The following is a 23725-nucleotide window of genomic DNA, read 5'->3' as shown; positions in this document are numbered from 1 at the left end:
CCAGCACCTGCGAGGCTGCAGGCAGGGCTGACGTCGCTACCCGCTGGTCGCCAATCTGATCGGGACGACCAGCACCTGTGCAGGTGTAGGCGGGGCCGACAGCGCCCCCGTTGGTCGCCAACCAGATCATGACATCAACAAAGAGGGTGCAGAAAAGTGCATCTGATTGAATGACTATTGTTTCTTATTATTTTATTTAGACTTCAGGATGGCACCGTGAAAGTTGCTGGCTTTCCGGCAGCTCCTGTATTTTGTTCTTTTATTCCATTCCCTTTTCCTTTTATAACGTTGCTGCTGTAAATTGGAAATTCCTCAATTAAGAGACTAATAATGGTATCTTATGGCTGCACGTACAAATTTACTGGGATTCTATATACGCAGACTTGTTGTAACCTTCGCGACAAAGCTGCAGGGCACCCCCCCCCCACACACACACATATACATCATACTTTTCTCCAGCAGAAATACACCACACCTATTTCCACACCTGGGTGTCACCCTACAAGCGCGGCCGACGTGCAAAATCGAAAACTTTTATGATGTGGCCTTCTGTCCAAAATTCCCTGAAACAAAGCCTGACAACGTTGAACATGAGCCCACACGCGGCTTTTATCGAACTCCTGCCGGAGCAAGGCATTTAACGCGAGCATTCTTGTTAAACTGGTTTAGAGTAATAGGAAATACAACAAAATTCGGGATCTCAAAACTACGGAAGAGGATTAGGGCCACTGAAGAAAAAAAAATACAGTTGGCAAAATTCTGACTTTAATCTCAGAATTCTGACTTTAAAGTCAGAATTATTTTCGTTGCGACTTTAAAGTCAGAATTCTGACTTTATTCTCAGAATTCTGACTTTAAAGTCAGAATTATTTTCGTTGCGACTTTAAAGTCAGAATTCTGACTTTTTTTCTCAGAATTCTGACTTTATTCTCAGAATTCTGACTTTAAAGTCAGAATTCTGACTTTGTAACGTTCGTGGAGCTATTCATGTTTGGCCTCGTCAGCGTGTACAAGACGTACGGAAGAGGATGAGGGCCACTGAAGAAAAAAAAATACGGTTGGCAAAATTCTGACTTTAATCTCAGAATTCTGACTTTAAAGTCTGACTTTAAAGACAGAGTTATTTTCGTTGCGACTTTAAAGTCAGTATTCTGACTTTAAAGTCAGAATTCTGAGATTAAAGTCAGAATTTTGCCAACCGTATTTTTTTTATCTTCAGTGGCCCTCATCCTCTTCCGTACAATACGTATAGAATCACAAAAGCTGACAAAAAATTCCACTAAGGGATCGGCGTCAAATCAAAAGGAACAACCGAGAAAATCCAACTTTGGTTTGTAGTCAGCAATTGTTGGACAATGAAATGACACAGACCGACAGGTAGAAGTTAGTTGATAGGCGTTCATAAGATCAGTTTCGACGCGACACGCCTTCCTCAAGTTTGAGTTCAAGGGAGCTATTTTAGACACGTCTCATTATAGTGAAGTTGGCCATTGTACATATACTGTGATGATTGTCGACGTTTTCCAGTAAACCGAAACCCAATTACAATTATAAAAACGAAGACAAATCATCGATGTTTGAGGACAAACGCATTGCAATCTCCTGTGCGAACGCGATAGGAAGTTTCTGTCAATCCTTACCGATGTAACGGAAGACACCGGTGGCTTTGCCTTTCAACGGGCAGCTGATTGCGTCTCCGATGTCAGCGTGAAGAATTAATGGTTTCCTTGCAATTCTACAAGTCAAAGGCGCAGCCTGTGAAAGGGTGGATGACGTTGGCACCACCATGGCAACCACCCGGCAGACAAAATGGGAGTTGTAGTTTTAGAAACCTCACTTGTGTGCGGGAAACGTGGGGTCGGTCGGTTCCCACTCGAAGACGGCGTGGGAGAATGAAGGTGTGAAGGACTGTTTTTGCATGTGCCCAGCGACTGACCACCGACTAGTTCAGCGTATAGTTTGCCTCCCACCACCTCCCAAATTGGACAACAAAGAATGACTCGACCAAAATGCACAGCAAAAGGGTGCAAGTTGTCAACCGGAACTGCAACTACTAGACAAACCAACGCTCATCAGACACCAGGAAAGGATAGCTACAATCAGTTGAATGTGTAGTTAAAACAAATAGATTAATAAATAAATACAGTGATACCTTGGCTTTCGAACTTAATTGGTTCTCAGACAGAGTGTGTAAGGTGAAAAGTGTGTATCCCAAAAATTAATTCCCCATAGGAAATCATTAAAATGAGAATAATCCATTCCCAGATCCCAATAAAAAATAAATTTCTACTTTCTAATTTTCTAAGCCTTAAAATTACACAAAATATACCTTATTTAATGTGTAATAAATGTGCTATGGTATTATCATTAAACAAATAAACTACTGTATAATAAAGTCATTTTATTAAACTTTGTGATGGTCGTTGATGGCTTGATGGAATTGAGTGGCCGGTTTCATCAGCATTAAACACTTTAACCTTCTTCTTTCACCATCTTGAGGAATGATCCCTTGTAGGTGCTTTCTCTGTGATAATTGTATCTAGTTCCTCATCAATTGTGTTCTGTTTAGCTGGGTTGATAGCTTTTTGCATCTATATATCTATCAACTATCAAAGTTGAAACTCTCTCACTGTCGTCTGCCTGTCTCTTTAATGTTTAACCCCCCCCCCACCTCACTGCTGCGTTCTTGACCAATCATGTGGCTTTAACCGAAGATTGGGGGCGGGGAATAGAGGACAAAAACAGTCGGCTGCCATTTTGTTGTGAGAAGAACGGGCTCGTTCGCGAACGACACAACACTCATTGAGGCAGCTCTGTGTACGAAAAAAGTTCGTATGCCAAGGTCAAATTTTCATAAATGTAACGTTCGTAAACCAGAAAAGTTTGTAAGCCAAGGGGTTCGTAAACCAAAATTGTGCTTGCAAACTTCAGAAATCGTTGAAATGATGCGAAGAAAGCAGTGTTTTCAGTTGAACCTGGGACCTCCGCTGTGAAGTCGACGTGCTCGCCACTGGCCCGCTGGGCTCGTATTGCTCCGAAAAGTGGTGGGGTATGAAATGAATGTTGTGTTTGAAATATCCTACGGGAAGTGGTCATTGAACGCTTCTTGCGTCCACCGGGCAGAACAAGGGAGTCGGGTGCGGGCTACAGCAGGGGTGTCAAATTCGCAGAGGGCCAAGTTCAACAAAAAAAGAACATTGTTGAGAGCCAGATCTTTTTTTTTCATTTGTTTTATTATCTTTAAGATAGAGTAAATTACTGTATTGAATGAGGAAGTCTGGAATGGCAGAAAAGTATGCCAGAGCAGTGCAAGACATGGAGAAAGATGGTAAGACATTTGTGAGGCATGCTGTCGGTGTGACGGAGGAATTCATGCCGGTGGTCGGACTCCACCAGGGGTCAGCTCTGAGCCCCTTCTTATTCTCTATGGTGATGGACATGCTGACAGACCTTGTGAAACAAGAATCTCCTTGGACCGTGATGTTTGCAGATGACATTGTGATCTGTAGCGAGAACGGGGAACAGGTGGGCTAGAAACTAGAGAGGTGCCCTGGAAAGGAGAGGAATGAAGATCAGTTGCAACAAGACGGAATATATGTGTGTGAATGAGAGGGATCCAAGTACAGGGTGTGCCCCCGAACATAGAGAGCATTTGTGCAGCTTGGGCACGGATTTCGGGCAAAGTGTCAGGGAGGTAAGGTGGAAATTGCGCAGCACCGACAGTCATACTTTGGCTTGAGATTTAATTTTGTTATGTCTTTAATTAATTTTTTTAGGTTTTTTTTGAATCAACTGGTCAATGTATTAGTACTGGGTGGGTGCAAAATTGCTGTTTGATGCATGTTCTGCATATTATTGGTTTCTTCACGATTTGTTGTTTGAGGGTTTATTTATTTAATTTGTATCATGTATATGTATTTATATTTATTTTATGTATGTTTATTGTATTTCTTCATTTTTTATAATATTTATTTTGTGAATCAATTGGTAAATACAGTAAAGTCTCGTTATATCGATATTCAAGGGAGTCCGAAAAAATATCGATATAACCGGGACTATCGATATATCCGACCCTGTTTGCATGTAATTCTCTCCGTGCGTGCATAGAAATAGTATCGATATAACCGGGACTATCGATATATCCGATATCGATATAACGAGACTTTACTGTATATTGGTACTGGGTTGTTGCTGTCATGATCTGGTTGGCGACCAACGGGGGGCGCTGTCGGCCCCGCCTGCACCTGCACAGGTGCTGGTCGTCCCGATCAGATTGGCGACCAACGGGTAGCGACGTCAGCCCTGCCTGCAGCCTCGCCAGTGCTGGTTGTTTTAATCACTGACACTTAAAAGGACACCCGGCACGACCATCCGGTGTCGGTTCATTGTTTGTTTGCTGCTTGGTTGCAGCATGCATCGTGTACGTGTTTGTTTAACCTTGGCGAGCTTTTACTTTTGGTCTTCTTTTGCTACTTTGTATTTTTTTCTGTTCAGATGATTTTGATGTTTTACATTTTGTTCCTGCTGACTTTATTTTAATACAATTTGTCAAACAACCTCCTGCTCCCTCCTGCCTACTTCTTGGGATCCGCACCCGCCAACACCATCTCGCAAACCGTGACAGTTGCATCATTGCATGTTCTGCATATTGTTTGTTTCTTCATGTTTTGCTGTTTGCAGTGAACCTGTATTTGTTTATTTATTTTTGTTGTTACTTATTTTTATTTGATGTTATTTTGTACTTTAATCTCAAAAGCCACTTATTTAGAATAACATTTTCTGTGTAGCTCTTTCTCTTGTTTCTATTTATAACTATTTTATTTATTGTATTTTATTTATCATACTACCTATGCTTGTCTGTGACTGTAAAGTGTAATTGAGAGCTTTGTAAGGCGCTTAAAATGAAATGTATTATTATTATCATGATTTGTTAAAAATGAGGGATTTTTTGTTTGTTTATTTGTATTTGTTTATTTGTGTATTCTTTTTTTTTAATTTCACTTATTGCTTATCCCAAATGGGATGCTTTTTGCACACTCTGTGAGTGGTGCATCAGCAAAGGTAAATTAAACTGAGCTGCCCCATCCCATCACACAATGCCCCCTCAACCCCTACCTAATATTGGATTGGATTGGATTTGCCTTTATTAGTCTCGCAGTGGAGAAATAATAATAATAATAATAATAATAATAATAATAATAATAATAATAATAATAATATCAATAGTCTGCCTCCCTATCACACCCCTTCTGCATACATTTAAAGCCATAACCATGCCCACTTCCCACTTTATAATCCCATTTCAAAACCCACAATTGACTCCTCTGACAAGTTAAGTGTCAATGTGGTTTATGATTTGAGCCACTGTCATTGGTGGCAGTTCTCCACTATCTAAACCTATCAATCAAACCTCTCTTGACCACAAATTTGCCTTCATGTTTGGCCAACATGAAGGTCCACCGCAAGCTCCATCGCTTGTGTTCTTTTTTCCTGACTGTGGTGGAGGGGTTTGCGTGTCCCAAAGATCCCAGGAGCAAAGTTGTCTGGGGCTTTATGCCCCTGGCAAACAGGTGCTAGGTGAGGGACCTGACTAATAACAGCTCAACATACTTCTTATCCTGAAACATTTTTTTGTAGATGTGAGTCAATTGACGGAGACCCAGAGAGCTCTGAATAAAAGGCCAATACCCAAGAGGTACATCCAGATGACCATACCTGAAGCACTCGAAACTGCCAAACAAAGTCTCCAGGCCTTGTCCAGTCGCCTGAAGAGGTACACGAAAAAGAATGAGGCCAGAAGAATAAACAGGCTGTTCGCAACACAACCTGCGAAAGTGTACGCTCAGTGGCAGGGTTCTAACAGCAGAGCAGACCCTCCAAGGCTGGAAACTGAAAGATACTGGAAAGGCATATGGGAGAAGGAGGTCACACATAACAGCAGTGCACAATGGCTGGTGACTCTGAAAGAGGAGCACAGAAACCTTCCTGAACAGAACCCAGTTACCATCACAGCGCCAGACATACAAGAAAGAGTCTCAGGTATGAAAAACTGGGCGGCACCAGGCCCGGATATGGTCCACCCCTACTGGCTAAAGAAACTCACACTTTCTGGCCCTGTGGCGTCCGAATTAGATCGTTTGCAAGTCATTTAGCATCGAGTCTCTATTCAACATTTTGAATGGATTTCAACTTACGACCATTTTGACTTACGACCGTTTGGTCGGAACGGAACCCGGTCGTGAGTCGGATGTTACCTGTATTGGCCAAAAGTGAAGCATTTGGGTGCAAAGCTTCATGATGCCTCATTTTCCCATCACCACAGACAAACAACCATTCACACTCACATCCATACATACCATCACTGAGTGGCCAGGCGAGTGTACCACTACACTATCAGAAGTTCAACCATTGCTTTATTTTCAATTATTTCCATGCTGATCATGTAAAGTTAAAGACAGCGAGTGAAAAAAAAAAACATCATTTGGATTGTGTAGGTGTCATATAAATTCACGTTCAGCATATCTATATTTCTCTTTGTCAACAAGTATTCTACTCAATAATGTCACGTTTTGGTTTGCGACCAACGGGTGGCACCGTAGGGCCCCAACTGCAGCTGCGCAGCTGTTGGTCCCTTTTAATCAATGGCAGTTAAAAGGACTCCTTGCGCGACCTTTCAGTATCGAGTCATTGTTTGTTTCAGCGTGTCTGGTCTGCTTTGTTTTTAACATCTTTAAGTCTTGGTTTTGCTTGTTACTTTGAACGTTCTCGTTCTGATGACTACTGTTTTTGATTTTGTTCCTGTCCCCATTGTTTGCATAATTGTCTCTCTTTAGATTCAAGCAAGGGGTTTAATGTATTGAATTTAGTTCCTGTGTGATCATTAGTTTGTGTCCTGTATATGTCATTATTCTGGCATTCAAGCTAAGTTTTTGTTGGAAACCGATCTAGAACACTCAAAACATCTTTTTTTTTTTTTTAAAGTGTATTGAGATTGGTACAAGTTATGACCATTAGTGCTTAAGTTATTTTTGCACCAGTGCGGTTACTTAGTTTACGTCTGTGTGTAAGCTCTCAGTCGTACAGGAGTGGTCCATCGATGAAAAGGTTTCTTCAGTCGTCATATGTACTGCTTTGATACTTGGTTTACTTGTTTTAATTTTGTTGCAGTGACCGTATGTATGTATGCTTGACCGTGTGGAGTTCAGACTCCATTTCTTTTCAATTATTTGCATGTTTCTTCTTTCCATCTCTTTTGGTTTCATTTACGTCACATCTATTTGCTTTGACTGTTTGTCGTTTTTCCTTTTGTGTTCCTGTCCCATGTAGTTGTGCTTCCTCATTTGATAAACTGTTAGTTTGATCAGTTTCTTTGAAACGATGGGCTGACTTCAGAATTGTATAAGACCTTTTCTGACCCTTTGTCCTATTTCTACCTATTTATTCTTACTTTCAGCACAAATCTTATCACTGTTGGTCACTGAAAGCGAGGTCCAGCGAGGTATTGAAGTAGCGGGCAGGCAGGTTGTGATTAGCCAGGTGGCAGATGACACCACACTCTTGCTGAAAAATTCTGAGCAAATTCCAAAGGCCATAGCTCCGGTTAAAGAGTTTTCCAAAGTGTCAGGTCTCTCGCTTAATATAAATAAATGTGAGTTGTTAGCTGTGAAATCATGTCATGAGTCTATGCTATACAACATACCTGTAAAAAAATCAAGTAGGTGTTGTCATAGCCAAAGAAGACCAAGAGCGTTGTCATCTGAACCTCGATCCAATAATCACTTTATCACTCTTTTAATCACTGGTTACAAAGGGATCTATCATTAAACGGAAGAATACTGCTAGCAAAAAGTGAGGGAATCTCTCGGTTTGTATATCCTACAACGGCTTTAAATGTGGATCCAAGCGCATGTAAGACAATGGACAAAATAATGTATAACTTATTATAACTAATGTAAAACTCATTATATAAGAAACTCTGTCATATCCAGGACGTCAAAGGAGGGAGGCCTACATTTTTTGGACTTTACTTCTCTAAACTATACGTTTAAGATTAACTGGCTGCGTAATTATCTGTGTAGCCCTGATGCAATCTGGAATTTCATTCCAAAATCCATGTTTTCCCGACTTGATGGTCTGTCTTTCTTGCTGAAATGTAATTACTAGAAGGTAGAAAAATTGCCTGTTAACCTATCAAAATTCCATAAACAAGTTTTATTAGCCTGGTGCCTAATGTATACGCATTCTTTCTCTCCACATTCATGTATGATCTGGAATAACTGTCATATTTTGTAGAAAAACAAATCACTGTTTTTGTCGAGATGGATTGACTTGGATATCATTTATGTAAAGCAACTTTTTAACACAAACAATGATTTAATGAACTATGCTGAATTTCTCAATACACATCAAATCCCTGTGACCCCTAAGGACTTTGCCATCGTTATAGATGCCATCCCAAGTGGTATCATAAGCCTGTTCAAGGGTCACTCCGCTACTCCCGACAGACCACCGCCAATTCCAGTGACAGAAACCGCCCTGGGGAAACTGTTTCTCATCAATTGCTCGAAATCGGAACCGTGCAATTCGACATTTGTTTCAAAAATCTTTTGTGACGGTTCCCTATGTTGTTCACTGGAGAACGCACTGGAGAACGTTCACTGGAGAACGTATGTCCCAAATATCCCATGGGAAAAGGTTTGGACCCTCCCATATAAATTTTTCATCACAAACAAACAAAGAGAAATAACATACAAACTTTTGCACCGTTGCTATCCTGTTAAACATAAGATCCGGTCCTTACAGAATATATCTTGTACATTTTGTGAAGCTGAGCCTGAAACTGCAACTCACCTCTTCTGGGCTTGTCCCGAAACTACTCGCTTCTGGAAACACTTTGTCAAATTTGTTCAATGTAAAATCACTTCTCCGTTCATATTTCATTACAAAGACATGCTGTTTGGATATTACAACAAGACCAACGATAAATATTTTATTATTAATGTATTAGTTTTTCTTGCCAAACATCATATTCATAAATCTAAATTTTGTGGGAGGAAACCCCTATTTGTAATATTTCAAAATGAAATGAAACTATATCAGAAAACAATTCAACCATCTGCCGACCCAAACGCTATCAAAACACATGATTTGTTGATGAATTATGGCATAGGATGATGTGCTTGCCGATTCATCTGTGTGTGTCCCCCCCCCCCTCTTTTTTGTCAATTTCACTATGTTGTGCAGACTCAATGAAATGTTAAAAGCCCTGGCATTTTTTTCTTCTCTCCTCTTTTTTCTTTTTGTATAATGATTATCTGTCAGGAACTCATTTCCTGTGCGATCAGGTACTGCCTCTTACGCGATTATGTCACCTAATGTATGTTGCCAACTATTTAGAAAATATTAAGTATGCAGAAAGATTTGCTGAGACACACCTCTGATTTACTTCTAGAAGCTCCACGAGCTATTCAAAACCAACGGTTTTGTTTACTTTTGTTGTGTTTTGTTTGCAGTGTTGTTTGTTTGTTTCTATTACTTTGTATGTTTCCATGCCATTTGAATAAAAAAAAATGCTTCAGATTCGGAGAATATGCTTTCTTGTTACACCTCCAGTTCTGAATATGATTCAAATAGTTCTCAAGAGGAAAGCATACATGTTTGCAATCGATGAAAGAATTTATTCCATGCCATTTTGAGGCAACATTGGGGAGAATCGATCACCAGAAAAGAGGCACAAAATCTGCGACCTCCTGTGGCCACCTCCGTTCCCACAGGCCGATAATGTCACGGTTTGCAAGGTGGTGATGGCGGGTGCGGATCCCAAAAAGCAGGCAGGAGGGAGCAGGAGGTTGTGTTTGATAAATTGTATTAAAATAAAGTCAGCAGGAACAAAATCTAAAACATCAAAATCATCTGAACAGAAAAATGACAAAGTATCAAAAGAAAACCAAGTCCGCCAAGATTAAACAAACACATGCACTGCACACAATGCATACAATTGCACACAACAGCATAAAATGGTGCATCAAACAACAATGACATTCAACAATTACCCGACACCGAATGGTCGTGACGGGGGTCCTTTTGAGTGTCACTGATTGTAAACGACCAGCACCTGTGCAGGTGCAGGCGAGGCCGATGGCGCCCCCCATTGGTCGCCAACCAGATCATGACAGATAAATTCCTTATATGGAGCTTGGACACCCTCTTCTGGCGGCTTTTGGGTGCAATATGAGGTGTTCAGACCAAACAATAAAGCAAAATACATTGACGTGATGGAAGTACTGCTACAATGTGTATTTTTTTCAGTCAGGGGTGTCATGAGCCAGTTGACAGCTGGGCGGGGCCTCCGCTCCCGCCGTTCGCCAGCTGCTGTCAATTTCCTCCTCATTGACTGTGGACATTTAAGCCCGACGCTGGCACTCACCCATCGTCGGAAGATACTTTGCCTCGTGCCATGCCAGTACTTGGAACTTGTAGCCAGTACATAATTTGCTTCGCCCGAGGAATGATTTTAGCCACGAACGCATTTGTTTATTGCACCGCGTCGTAGGTTATTTTGCACCCCCGTGTGCCACTTTATTTTCTTAGTTAGTGTGGTTGGGTGGATTGCCGCCACTCACCCACTAGCATTGTCAGTTTGTCATTCTTGGTTTTGTCTCACGAACTTTTTATCGGGTCCGCGTCTTTTCGGACCCGCGCTTTATGTTAATAAATCCATTGCCTGTACCTACGCCTCTGTCCTGCATAGCGATCCACCGCCAATCCCACACGTTCCTGCTCGCCAGCTGCCACTGTCGCCGCCGGAACGTGACAAGGGGGCGTTCCTTTAGTGACGTCACGTACGGACTCGTCACCAACTCAAAAACAAGACTTCTTGAATTGTGTGTCGCTTTCTCGGTCAGGGGTGTTCCTGACGTGACGTGACGTCAGGCGGCATCATCATCAACTCCAAAACAAGACTCAGCCCGTGTCTTAAAACGTAAAATATAGCTACATGCGGTGGAATCTTTTTAAAATACACTCAGTAGAAGTCATTTGAAGCCATTTTACAAATTATGGACACAACTTGTCCGGAGACGTCGGTTGTCCTTTAAACTTGAATAGTCTTTCCAAATGTTGCAATAATAAATGAAACATTCAATCATTTTTTTCACCACATGATCACTTGGAAAAACATGTTAAATGGTTTCAGTCAGTCTCTCAAGTGGTTTCACTTTCCTTGAGGATTTGCGGATAGCATGTCCTGGAATTAGAGGGGTTATAACTGTCTCTGTTATAGTCTCTGTTCGTTGACTTGCTATGGTTGGTTCTTTGAGAAGATCTCGGGGGTTTCTTCTTAAAACAGCACCTTCCTCTGTCTGAATGTTGTATGACCTTGGTTGGACCTGACGCAGAACAGTCCCTTTCTGTGACCATGTGTCTGTTTTGTCTTTGTACCGTACTTGGTCACCGGTGTGTAATTCAGGTAGGTTCCGTGTTCCTCTGTCATGCACATCCCTTGGAACTATGATGAAAGATAGATAAGTAATTGGTCTTTATGTGTCACATTCACAATGCATTTTCCTTTCGTTGGTATGACTGCTCGCGCATAAGCTGTGACTTTCATGTTTGCCCTATGTATTTTTGGTCTCTGTCTGATCTTCATGAAATCAGTCTCTGAAATGACATTCACATTGGCTCCAGTATCCAATTTGAATTTTAGATGAATGTTGTTCACTTTCAGTGTAGTGATCCAATCTATTTCTTCTCTTTCATCTTTTACAGCATTCACATAAAGTTCCTCCACTTCATAATGATCATCTACTGCATCAATCTTGCCTTTCATTTCCCGCAGCAACGAGCACAGTGATTTGCTTTGTCGCATTTTTTACATATTTTCCCATATGCTGGACGCTGCTTTGGGGGATGTTGCGTACCACACCGAGTACAACATTTTTGTTTGAATATCCTATTTTTGTTGGGTTGTCTCACTCTTGCTTTCATCTCAGCAGTCTTGTTTTTGTTGAATCTGTGTGCATTTCTTTCCACTGCATCCACGTTGCAGCTAGCCTCATTTAGCAACTGTTTAGCCTGTGACTTAACAGTCTCAGCGGCTCTACACAGTGCTAAGGCTTTTTCCAGGTCCAGATCTGATTCTCTAAGTAGCCTTTCTCTCAGTTTATTATCTGTAATGCCACACACTATTCTGTCTTTGATCGGTGATTCTGTTTATCCACCGAACTCACGTCTTTGATCTGTTTCTCAGCTCATTTGCATATTGGTCAATAGTTTCTCCAACTGTCTGTTCACATTTGAAGAATCTTTGCCTTTCAAACGTCACATTGCGTTTCAGAATGCAGTAAGCTTCAAACGTTTGCATTATTTTTGAAAGCTTCATTTCGTCATCCTCAGCAATCAAATGTGAAGTTATTGTAGACCTCTAGAGCTTCCTCTCCCACAACGTGCAAAAACATGGACACTTTCATCTTAGAATGGCTTTCATCAGCTCCAATTGCAGACAAATACCATTCAAAACGTTGCTTAAATCTCTTCAAGTTTTCAGCCACGTTACCTCTTAGCTGCAGAGCTGTGGGTGGACGTAAAGCTTCCATTTTCGTCGTTTTCTGCCAGGGGTTGTGCTCAATGTCTTTCCTCCGTGGAATCTTCCGTTCCAAGTCCTTTTATCGTCCTCTTGTCTTCCAGACCAATTCTGACACCATGTATTCCTTTGTGGAAGCGGGTTCGGTAAATGATACAACTTCTGGATAGAGTTGAGGTTCTTTATTAGGACGGCTGTATTGGTTGGAGGGAGACGGCAATTGACATGTGTGGCTCTCGTAGGCTCTCATCAGACTCACTTGCGAGTTTTTGTCGTGGACAGACAAAAAGAGACAGTATATGATCAACTGATGGAGCAGTACAAAGACTTGTTTCAAGGGTTAGGCTGCCTACCAGGAGAACACACAATCAGAGTGGACAAAAGTGTGCCACCAGTCATACATCCATGCAGGAAAGTCCCATTTGCTCTACGAAAGCAGCTAAAATCAGAATTGGACAACATGGAAAACAGGCACGTGATAAGGAAAATTGATGAGCCGACTGACTGGGTGAGTTCCCTCGTTGTCGTAGAGAAAAAGAATGGAAAACTCAGAATATGCCTGGATCCAAGAGATCTAAACAGAGCCATCAAGAGAGAACACTTCAAGCTACCTACTCGTGAAGAGATTATGGCACTGTTTTCAAAGGCAAAGTATTTCAGCAAGCCAGATGCTTCAAATGAAGCTGGATGAGCCAAGTTCCAAACTATGTACTTTCACCACTCCGTTTGAAAGATACAGATTCCTAAGACTACCTTTTGGCATTGCTTCAGCTCCTGACGTTTATCACAAAACAATCAACATGATATATGAGCACAAGGAGTTGATACCTCGATGGATGACATCATCATTTGGGGTGCCACCAGAGCTCAACATGACGAGAGACTGAAACCTGTGCTAGAAGCAACAAGAAAAGCAAACCTGAAGCTGAATAAAGAAAAATGTCTGCTGGGTGCAACAGAATTGACATTTGTGGGAGATCCCACGAAAAGTGTCTGCTATAGAAAACATGCCAAGGCCACAATGCAAAAAAGATGTGCAACAGTTTAATGGGATGATAACTTTCATGGGAAAATTCATACCCAACCTGTCAGAAAAGATGGCCCCACTGAGAACACGAACTGAGAAGAAGATAGAATGGCAATGGAATCATGAGCATGAAAAGGCATGGAATGAACTGAGGAAGGTGCTCACAGAGGAACCAGTACTGAAATTCTATGATCCAGAAAAAAACAATCAAAATATCATCGTATGCATCACAGAGTGGGCTTGGTGCAGTACTTCTACAAAAACAAGAAAACTGGCAACCCGTAGCATATGCATCACGTTCGATGATGGATCCGGAAACACGTTATGCAGATTGAAAAAGAACTGCTCAGCATTACGTATGTCTGTGAGAGATTTCCATTATGTGTTTCAGGACAAGAAATCAGCGAGGAGACTGATCACAAGCCCTTAATAGCATTGTTTCAAAAGCCACTAAATGACTGTCCACTCCGTATACAGCGAATGATGATCAGGCTGCAACGTTACTCACTGAAGGTTGCATACACCCCTGGAAAACTGATGTATACAGCTGACACGCTATCCAGAGCTGTTCACCCGAAAGAGCACTCGAAGGCTAAACTGGATGAAGAAATCGAAGCTTACGTACACATGATCACAAGTGCATTGCCAGTTGCAGATGCAAAGATGGAGATTATACGGATGGAAACAAACAAAGATGAGACACTGAATCAATTGAAACAAATCATCAAAAATGGATGGCCCGAAGTAAAACAAAATTGTTCACCAGACGCAGCAGAATATTGAAACTACAGGATGGAGTTATCTGTAGTGGATGACATCATATACAAAGGCAGTAAGATTGTCATTCCAAAGACTTTGAGAAGTGAAATGCTCAAAAAGATCCATAAAGGACATCTTGGAATTGAAAAGTGCAAGAAAAGAGCACGACAACTGATGTTCTGGCCTAGAATTAATCAAGACATCACAGATCAAGTGTCGAGATGTACAATTTGCCTCAAATATCGAGCAAATCAACCGGCAGAACCACTACCCCCACACCAAGCATCAGAAAAACCACACCAGAAGGTGGGTGCTGACCTGTTTTCGTGTCTCGGTAAAGATTATCTTTTGGTCACAGACTACTACATCCTGTATCCAGAAGTTTGCAGACTGCAAGCTACAACAGCAGATGCAGTGATAACATGCATGAAGGCCATATTTGCTAGAAACGGGATTGCAAACCAAGTGTTTTCTGATAACGGTCCACAATTCGCCAATGAGAAGTTCAGAAAATTTGCCAAGGAGTGGGACTTTAAACACATAACCTCAAGTCCACATTTTCCACAATCCAATGGCTTGGTGGAAAGTTCTGTCAAGACTGTGAAACGGCAGATGTACAAGGCAACAGACAGTGGAACGGATTTCTACCAGAGCTTGATGGTGTATCGCACAACGCCGCTACAGTGTGGTATGTCCCCGGCCCATCTGTGCCTTTCAAACGTCACATTGCGTTTCGGAATGCAGTCAGCTTCAAACCATTGTTTTTGAAAGCTTCATCTTGTCATCCTCAGCATCAAATGTGAAGTTATTGTAGACCTCTAGAGCCTCCTCTCCCACAACGTGCAAAAACATGGACACTTTCATCTTCCAATGGCTTTCATCAGCTCCAATTGCAGACAAATACAGTTCAAAACGTTGCTTAAATCTCTTCCAGTTTTCAGCCACGTTACCTGTTAGCTGCAGAGCCGTGGGTGGACGTAAAGCTTCCATTTTTGTCGTTTTCTGCCAGGGGTTGTGCTCAATGTCTTTCCTCCGTGGAATCTTCCGTTCCAAGTCCTTTTATCGTCCTCTTGTCTTCCAGACCAATTCTGACACCATGAGGTTCTTTATTAGGACGGCTGTGTTGGTTGGAGGGAGAAGGCAATTGACAAGTGTGGCTCTCGTAGGCTCTCATCAGACTGACTTGCAGCAGCGCGCATGCTCCTTTAGTCTTTAGCCAGGCATCACTAGTTGAACATGCAAATACGATTTGCTCATATCATTACACACTAGACACAAGAGATTAAATTAATTTGTAAATTTAATTCTTCATGTTTAAGGCGGACTAAAATCAGAATCCTGTATTTCTCAACCGAGCCATTTAACACAGGATACCATAAAAAAATCTATAAAAAATAAAACTACCAACATTCAATTGAACGAATCACAAATGTACAGTATACAGTACATCCAAACAATACTGCTTTTTTTGCTTATTTTGGCACTTGACCACAAGCTGTTTTTTCCCTTCTTTTTTTGCATTTTACAGAAAAGTTACACCTGATGCAGTCCCGAGGGGGGAAAAAAACATCTCACCAAGACAATAAAAGCAACCCATATCAATTGAGCACGTTATGGAGTAGTTATGTTTTTAATCTGAATGGTATAAAATACGAACAGCAGTTATTCAATATACGACCCAAAGCAAAGTTAATTAGCTCCTTCGTGATCAAGGTGGGCAAGGCGCCACTCAGGATTGTGTTTGTCCAACTGTTTAAAAGACAAATCCAACAATGATTTTAATAACACCGACTAGTGGTAGTACTGATTCTGGCGAGACAGTACTTGAGAACAGAATCACAGACTGCATGTGTAACTGGCCGTTGCGCTGCTTATCTTCATACAACAGTCGGAACGCCACACAGGCATAAGCTCCATGCATACAGTATGTGTTTTGAGTACTGGTTGATCCCATCTAACATGCAGCATTTCAAAACATCGAAAATGAAGGGAGTTGTTTTTAATATTGGAAATCCCACTGAAGCAAAGATAATGACAATCATCTTGTGATGGATCTGCTTTACAAACCCCCCACCCCCACACTTCTTTCCCCAAAACTGGAGAGCTGAAATTATTTAACAATCCTTTTCAAGATACTCAATCACATTCAAAGCCTCCTTTCATTTGTGAGCTCTTGCAAGTGCTGTAAAGGAAAATGAGCATATCACTGTGGGTGTTTTTTTGCAGATAAACACTAATTTGTGGAATTAACCATGTACATTATTGTCACACAACAAAGCAAAAAAGTTGTCAAACAATTCCGTATTCTCAAGTCTGCCCTGCAGATGAAATTCTGCTTTCAGAACATCGTTGGGGTTCTCATGATTGAACACCCTCATCTAAAATGCAAATTCATGCCTCTGCGCTGGTCCACATAGAGCCAAGCAAGGACACTGATACAGAAACGCCAGTGTACATACAGTTAGTGGATATGTTCTCTATGGGCCTTTTGACAGCAATCACTGGGTTCTCAAAACCAATCAAAGGTGTTTGCCAAGATTTCGAAAAACTACTTGTGGGTCGAGAGTTGTGCACAGCTTTGACATCTTCAGTGTGAGTGAAGGCCCATCGTCTTCATCACGCCGTCACTTGCTTGACATTCTTCATCATCAGACTTCTCCATAGTGGAGAGTGAAGGGCACTATGGATAACCTGGACAAGTTCTAAAGGAGACAAAATGATCTGCTCAGAAGTGACAATGGGACTGTTTTTTATCAAATACAACTTTTTTTACAAGGAAAGATTTGGCAGCAGGACATACGAAAGGTCACAAATGCACATCATAACTTTTTCTGTACTCGATTTGACAGACTGATGTTATCTGTTGATTTTTCATCTGAGCCTTACAAGTCAAGTCGATGCCTCATCTTTAAAACTGTCCAGCACTGCTGGGGTCACACTGCAACAGGCGTACGATGGAGGGGTCACTCTTTGCCCCCTTGATGAATTCTTCCAGGGACAGCTTTCCTAGAACACAGCAGTGTTATAACAGTGCGTTTAAGCTTGTGGCTGGCTTGAATTTAATGCCTTTTTTTTAAAGTCAATTATAATGTAACCCATTACGGTACAGTAACATTTTGAACGTACATGCTTTCCGTCACGCTAATGTCAATTTCACAATTGCTTTTCTGGCGCGAGGTATAACCTGGAAATTAGTGACTGAGCACCAAAGAGGCGAGACTCAGTGAGGTCTAATTACCAGATTGCCACGTGCACATTAAATGTGAAATTACATACAGTGGTCCTTCACTCAATTGCAGTTCACCTTACGCAGGCAGACTCACTCTCACAGATTTTGTTTTCCCAGGTGCCATTTTGCTTGCTTTTTATTTTAATTTTTTGCAGCTGGCAAGAGTCTTAATTGAGTTTATTTTCTACCGTGTAAATCTGCATGGTTGAAAAATATGGAAATATTACTGTGAGGAATAAAGTTGAGAGTGTAGATCAGGGCTGTCAAACCTATTTTCGTCACGGGCCACATTTTAGTGACCATTTCCCTTGGAGGGCAAGTATGACTGAAATCAGGTCATTCAATTGTCGTTTGAGGTACTCTAATGAGGTGTTTGGCAACAAGAAAAAGCCAACAATATCGCCCTTAATTATTACATTTGGGAATTTGAAAATGTGCCACATATTTCAGCAAGCATCATGATATTGACATGTTTTGCAAATTTCCCCATTGTGGGACGAATAAAGGTTTTCTGATTCTGATGCTTTGATTTGCTTTCACGGGCCACATAAAATGGTGTGCCGAGCCAGATCTGGCTCCCAGGCCTTAACTTTGACACTTTTGGTGGAAATAAACATATTTAACCCCTCCAGGGACTGCGGCTATGAGAGTGGAGAGCTTATCATCTTATCACGTTACAGGGTGCATGAAAAGGTGAAAGGTCAAAGCCTTCGCACATTTGGTGTCACCACACGGCATAGAAACAAAGCACTGTTAAAAAAACAAGGATACTGAACCATGTGTGTTGCCTGGATTGACCGATTCAAATGACTTAATAATACAGTACGTATATGCACATTTAATGTTCCATATTCATACCATATTTGATAGCCAATACTAGTGAACACCATTATAGCTATGTTGTGTGACAATGGACTGTATATGGTTAATGTGCTTATAAAATGTGTCTTTTCATGGTCAGGGTCAAATAGACAAGGTGTGTCGAGTCTGTCTGATACGTTGCAGGCGCATGCAGTGGCAGATATCTGATACATCTCAGATTTGTATCCGGATTTGGAAGAGGCCTTCTCTCCTCTTTTCGCTGCCATAAATGTGAATTGAGACACTCTGGTTCAATTCGACAGGTGAAGCTCCAAGTACAGTGAGACCTCAACTTACAAACACCTCAACTTACAAACTTTTTGTCTTACAAACGTCAAATTTATGAAAATTAAACCTTATAATAAGCACTATTTTCATAATACACACCCACCACGGCTGGCGGAGTGATCTTCGGCGGAAGCACACGACCGAACAGCACCAGAGGTTTAGTTACCAAAAGTCCTTATGGAAGGTGACTCTCCTTCCATAAGCCATCAACGACCATCAAAAAGGTCAATAAAACTTTATTTTACACCACAGTTTAATTCTTTAATTACAGTCCTCATGTAATGCGCCTCTCTTTCCAAACAGCAATTCCCTTTGACCTTCGACCTCCAATGCCATTCCATCAAGCCATCAATGACCATCACAAATGTAAATAAAGTGACTTTATTATACAGTGCAGTGTATTTCTTTCATTACAATACACTAGCACATTTATTATACATAGAATAAGGTATGTTGTGTGTAGTCTTAAGGCTTATTTAGTTGAAAATTATATTTTATGGGGACCTGGGAACAGATTATTCTCATTTTAATGGTTTCCTATGTGATTTTTTTTGGGGGGGATACACACTTTTCGCCTTACACACTCTGTCTGGGAACCAATTAAGTTCGTAAGTTGAGGTCTCACTGTATATTTGTTTCTTGGGATTTTACAACACCAAATATCACATTTTCGGGACACCATCATCTATGAACATTAGAAGGATGCTGGTACAAATTCATCAAGGTTGTATGGATAATTGTATTTATCATTCATTTTGAAGTACCTGATAGAATGATGGTTATATAACAGAACATTGCAACTATTATTGTTGACTAGTTAACAAACAATAAAAGTGTTTGTGGCGCTCTTAGTTTGATTTTTTTTTATTCCATAGCTGGACAGACTGAGTTAGTTCTCAACATTGAGCTCTTTCACTCATGTGCCATGCATAAACCTTGCCAGGGAAGGCAGAAGAAGTACAACTTTAATTGGAAAAATGTTTGTCCACAAAATGTGTGTTTGGGTGTATGTTCGAAAACCTTCAGTGTTCAATTCACAGGAATTATTTTTCTGTGACAATAGCTCATTGTTTTGCAATCAGTTTGAGTACAAAATAAAGGTCTGACATGGAAATCTGCTCAAGGGCTGAACCAAAATCAAAACAGTGCAAGCCAAGTGAATTTTTCAGGAGAATGTATGCTGTGCATCGAGCAGCACAATTCAGGAAAAAGGCGATAAGGTCTAGAATTAAGGAAGGATGGAAGAATGGTCTTGACAAAGATAAGGCAGAAGTGAGAATTCCAAGCATAGTCAATGTGGTTGAAGTATCTCTGTCGAAAATTGTTCATGAAGATCTTCGTCAGTCTCAGGTCATCTGCTGCTGGTTTCCCAAAATGCAGCAGCCCATCAACCAGTTGGTTTGGGAATTGCTTCCTCATCACCTAACAGTCAAGCCGTTGCGACTTTTGATTTCCATCTGTTTGAGGCGCCCTCAAAGAGTTCATCAGAAGAAGACAGCTGACGGCCAGTGAACCAGCTGGCAGTGACATGTTTTGACAGCTACGCACTTGAAAATACATGCTTTTCATTGCACCTAGATTCAATGACCAAGATGGATTTACACTATATTGTCCAAATCATACAAATCAATGTCTGTCTTTTTTTGTAAATAGAATAAGGCATGAATTAGATCCCCATTTCCAAATTGTGAATACAATTCAGATGTACTGTACATTGGATACTGTATGTGCCAATGCAACTGCAAGTCATCATAGACAAATAATACATAAAAAAATATGGCTTTAATTTTTTGCATAACAATGCAGATCTTCCTGAGGTGCAATTTGCGTTTTGCATGTGTCACATACAGTACACTGACCATTGGTTGACAAAGTATATTTTGGCAACTGACAATTCGCTTCCTCTGTGAGGAAAAACATAATTCTTCTTTCCGGAGGCCTTGCATGAGCTTCACAGCTGCTTTGTTTGTCTGTTTGTTTTTTTATAAATATATATTCGGGGCTTAAAGTACAGCCTCTGTCAGTTTTGCCCTTAATTATTTTTCCCAACAAATCTGTACTCATCATAGGCCCTGCAATGAAAAATGTTGGTTGCGATAAAGAACATTTTAATCAGACTAATTTCAACTAGACCAATAATAGGTATTGTATAGTGAGGCCAAATTCAATATATTTGATGGTATTTTGATAGAAATTTTGCCAAAAAGCAGCAAGTAAAACAAGTTTACCATCTCTGTTGGTGTCCATTTGCCTGAAGATCTTCTCTGTCCTTTTCTCAGGTGTTGACTCATCCTCTGGCATCTTCATCACCGAGGACACCATCTTATAAATAGCCTGCATGAAGGCAAACAAATAGTTGGTTAGGAGCTTTTTGCAAATCCCTTTGACGGAAGTTCATTCATCAATTTCAGGGATTACCATGATATAGTTAAAAAAAAAGACATGTTTAGAAACAGTCAATTTTTGTCAAACTTAGATGCCAAACATTGGGAAGAGATCGCAACTGATTTTGGGTGAGATGGCTAGAGCTAGCAAGCTAGGTAGATATACAGTATATACAGAGAAAGAGAGTGATGTAGTGATGGGAATTATGGCTCTTGTTAGAGAGCCGGTTCTTTTGGCTCAGGTCACTAAAAGATCTGGCTCTTTATGGCTCCTCGGTTTTTCTTTTTTTCCCCTTAAATTAATTTTCTACCAAAATAATGAAAAATGATTTGTAAAACCAATTACAAATGCTAAAAACATACAATCTATAATTTTTAAAATGTGTGGCTTTATTTATATTCCTGTGTGTGTGTGTGTTTGTGTCTTCTACCACGGATTTTGACCAATCACGTGCGGCTTTAACCAAAGGTGGGGGTAGTCAGCTCTTATAAGCGGTTCCCAGTCCTTCACTTCTAAGAGCCGGTTCATCCGCGAACAACACATCACTGGAGCGATGGCTTTGTCTTTCAATGGAAATAACTCACATAAACGACCTCTGCTATGACTTTTACATTTGCAATGCAGTACACTACCCGGATCAAACAGTATACGTATCGCAAGCTGTTTATCTCACAGAAAATGGTGAAGATGATTTTGAAATATTCTGGTTTTTTTTGCTGCTAATTCGTGTCTGATGTACTTTATAGGTAGAATTGAGAGAACTTACTAAAAAAAATCCCTTGCGCGCGCACGCACACACACACACACACAAACGCAAAACTGTTGTCTGTTCTTGTAGGCTTCTTAGCGGTAAACACTGGAATCAGAGCCCACTCTTTGTGTCTTTGACAGGGAGGCAACGGTGAGGAAAATAAGTACTGACGTGAACAGAAGAGGACTGATTGTGGTGACAGTGCTTTATAGACTGTAGGTGATGGTTATGCTTCATATTACAAAGTGTCAGGGCAGCTCCTCTTGTGGGTCACAAAACAGCTGATCAACAGCAAGTTACTATTCATCTGTTGTTCAATTTTTAGATTATACCCGGGAGAGGCCACGCCATGTATCTATGGCCTGCCAAAAATACATAAAGAAGGGTTCACCCTCAGACCCATTGTTTGTAGCATTGACTCCTCTACATACAATGTAGCCAAATATTTAAAAACTATTTTAGCTCCATTGGTTGGTAACACAGAATATCATGTAGAGAACACCACAGGGTTTGTAGAGAGCATCAAAGACCTCATATTGGAACCTGAGGAAACTTTGGCATCTTACGATGTGACGTCTCTCTTTACATCTGTCCCAACCCCAGCAGCAGTCTCAGTGGTGAGGACGAGACTGCTGGCGGACGTTTCTCTTCATGAAAGAACCAAACTTAAACCGGATCACATCTGCCAATTATTGGAAATCTGCCTTAATACTACGTATTTTCAATTTCGGGAAAAATTCTACAAACAAATTCATGGTTGTCCTATGGGCTCACCAGTTTCACCCATAGTGGCTAATCTTTACATGGAAGAGATGGAGAGACAGGCCCTCACATCGGGGACAAAACCTCGACACTGGTTTAAATATGTGGACGATACTTTTGTCATAATTAAAAAACAAGAAATTCAATCCTTCACAGATCACCTCAACTCTGTAGACATCAACATTAAATTTACTCGTGAGGACAATAAAGAGAACCAACTAGCCTTCTTGGATTGTAAAGTAGTAATTATAAAAGAGGACAGAGCGCTAAAAACAGAAGTCTTTAGGAAGGCTCCGCACACTGATCAATACTTACTTTTCCATTCTAAGCACCCTTTACAACACAAACTATGAGTTATCAGAACCCTCCAGCATAGGGCTAAACTAATACCAACAAGAGTTGAAGGCAGAGAAAAGGAGTCAAAACATATCAGGCGAGCACTCACTAACTGTGGGTACCCTCAGTGGTCATTTAACAAATGTCAGAAAGAAAGAATAGGGAATGAAACCAAAAATTCTAAAGACACAAAAAGGACAGGAGTAGCAGTACCTTACATTGCAGTTTCTAAAAAACTACAGAGTCCTTTAGCAAGACAAAATTTCTACTTATTTCAAACCGATAAACACTTTAAGGCAGAAATTAGTGCATCCAAAAGCTAGGCTGCCAAATTAAAAACAAAGTAATGTAGTTTATTCAATACATTGTAAGAATGAAAATTGTAAAGAACAGTACATTGGGGAGACGAAACAAATTCTCAAAAAAAAAAAAAAAAAAAAAAAAAAAAAGACTTTATCAACATCGCAGGGACAACACTAGCGGGCCTCAATCGGCAGTACATATGCACCTCCAAAGCATCAAGTGAAAACCAGAACAGGTCGCCTCTGAAAAAGGCCTCAATTAGAATTCAGGACAAACTTAGCTCATCAGTTATTTGGCAATTGAAAAGAAATTGAGAATGCATGGACAATGACAGTGTTAGTCTCTTCATTGCCGTAGAATTGGACATTTCACAGCATGCAAAGAGTGTGCAAAGAAGAAAAATTGTCGAAAAACAAAATACATGAGCTGTGAGCAAGGCAAGGC

The 23725-nt window shown here is 40.8% G+C and overlaps 2 protein-coding genes across 6 annotated transcripts in view; both read right to left on the bottom strand.

Moving 5' to 3' along the window:
* The window catches only part of LOC148896138 (14-3-3 protein zeta-like), a 20471-nt gene extending 12610 nt beyond the window's left edge, over window positions 1–7861 (bottom strand). Inside the window, exon 1 of one of the 2 annotated variants that reach the window (XM_088998008.1) lies at window positions 7700–7861. In XM_088998008.1, coding sequence (XP_088854134.1) covers window positions 7700–7756 — 57 coding nt within the window. In that variant the 5' untranslated portion in view covers window positions 7757–7861. Of the gene's footprint in view, window positions 1–1640; window positions 1800–7699 lie in introns of those variants that run through there. The other variant, XM_088998009.1, reaches the window with a different exon arrangement.
* A 7787-nt stretch (window positions 7862–15648) lies between these two features.
* The window catches only part of LOC148896137 (neurocalcin-delta A), a 34827-nt gene continuing 26750 nt past the window's right edge, over window positions 15649–23725 (bottom strand). For all 4 annotated transcript variants that reach the window (XM_088998734.1, XM_088998733.1, XM_088998735.1 and 1 more), the window contains exons 3-5: window positions 20973–21078; window positions 17253–17372; window positions 15649–17068 (exon numbers count right to left, since the gene is read on the bottom strand). In XM_088998734.1, the coding sequence (XP_088854860.1) occupies window positions 17275–17372; window positions 20973–21078 (204 nt within the window). In that variant the 3' untranslated portion in view covers window positions 15649–17068; window positions 17253–17274. The remainder of the gene's footprint in view (window positions 17069–17252; window positions 17373–20972; window positions 21079–23725) is intronic.

Source organism: Hippocampus bargibanti, linkage group LG06, assembly GCF_051943395.1.
Source record: "Hippocampus bargibanti isolate YZ-2025 linkage group LG06, ASM5194339v1, whole genome shotgun sequence".
NCBI lineage: Eukaryota > Metazoa > Chordata > Actinopteri > Syngnathiformes > Syngnathidae > Hippocampus > Hippocampus bargibanti.
Note: the sequence above shows the minus strand (reverse complement) of the source record. Positions and strands in the feature narration are given on the sequence as shown.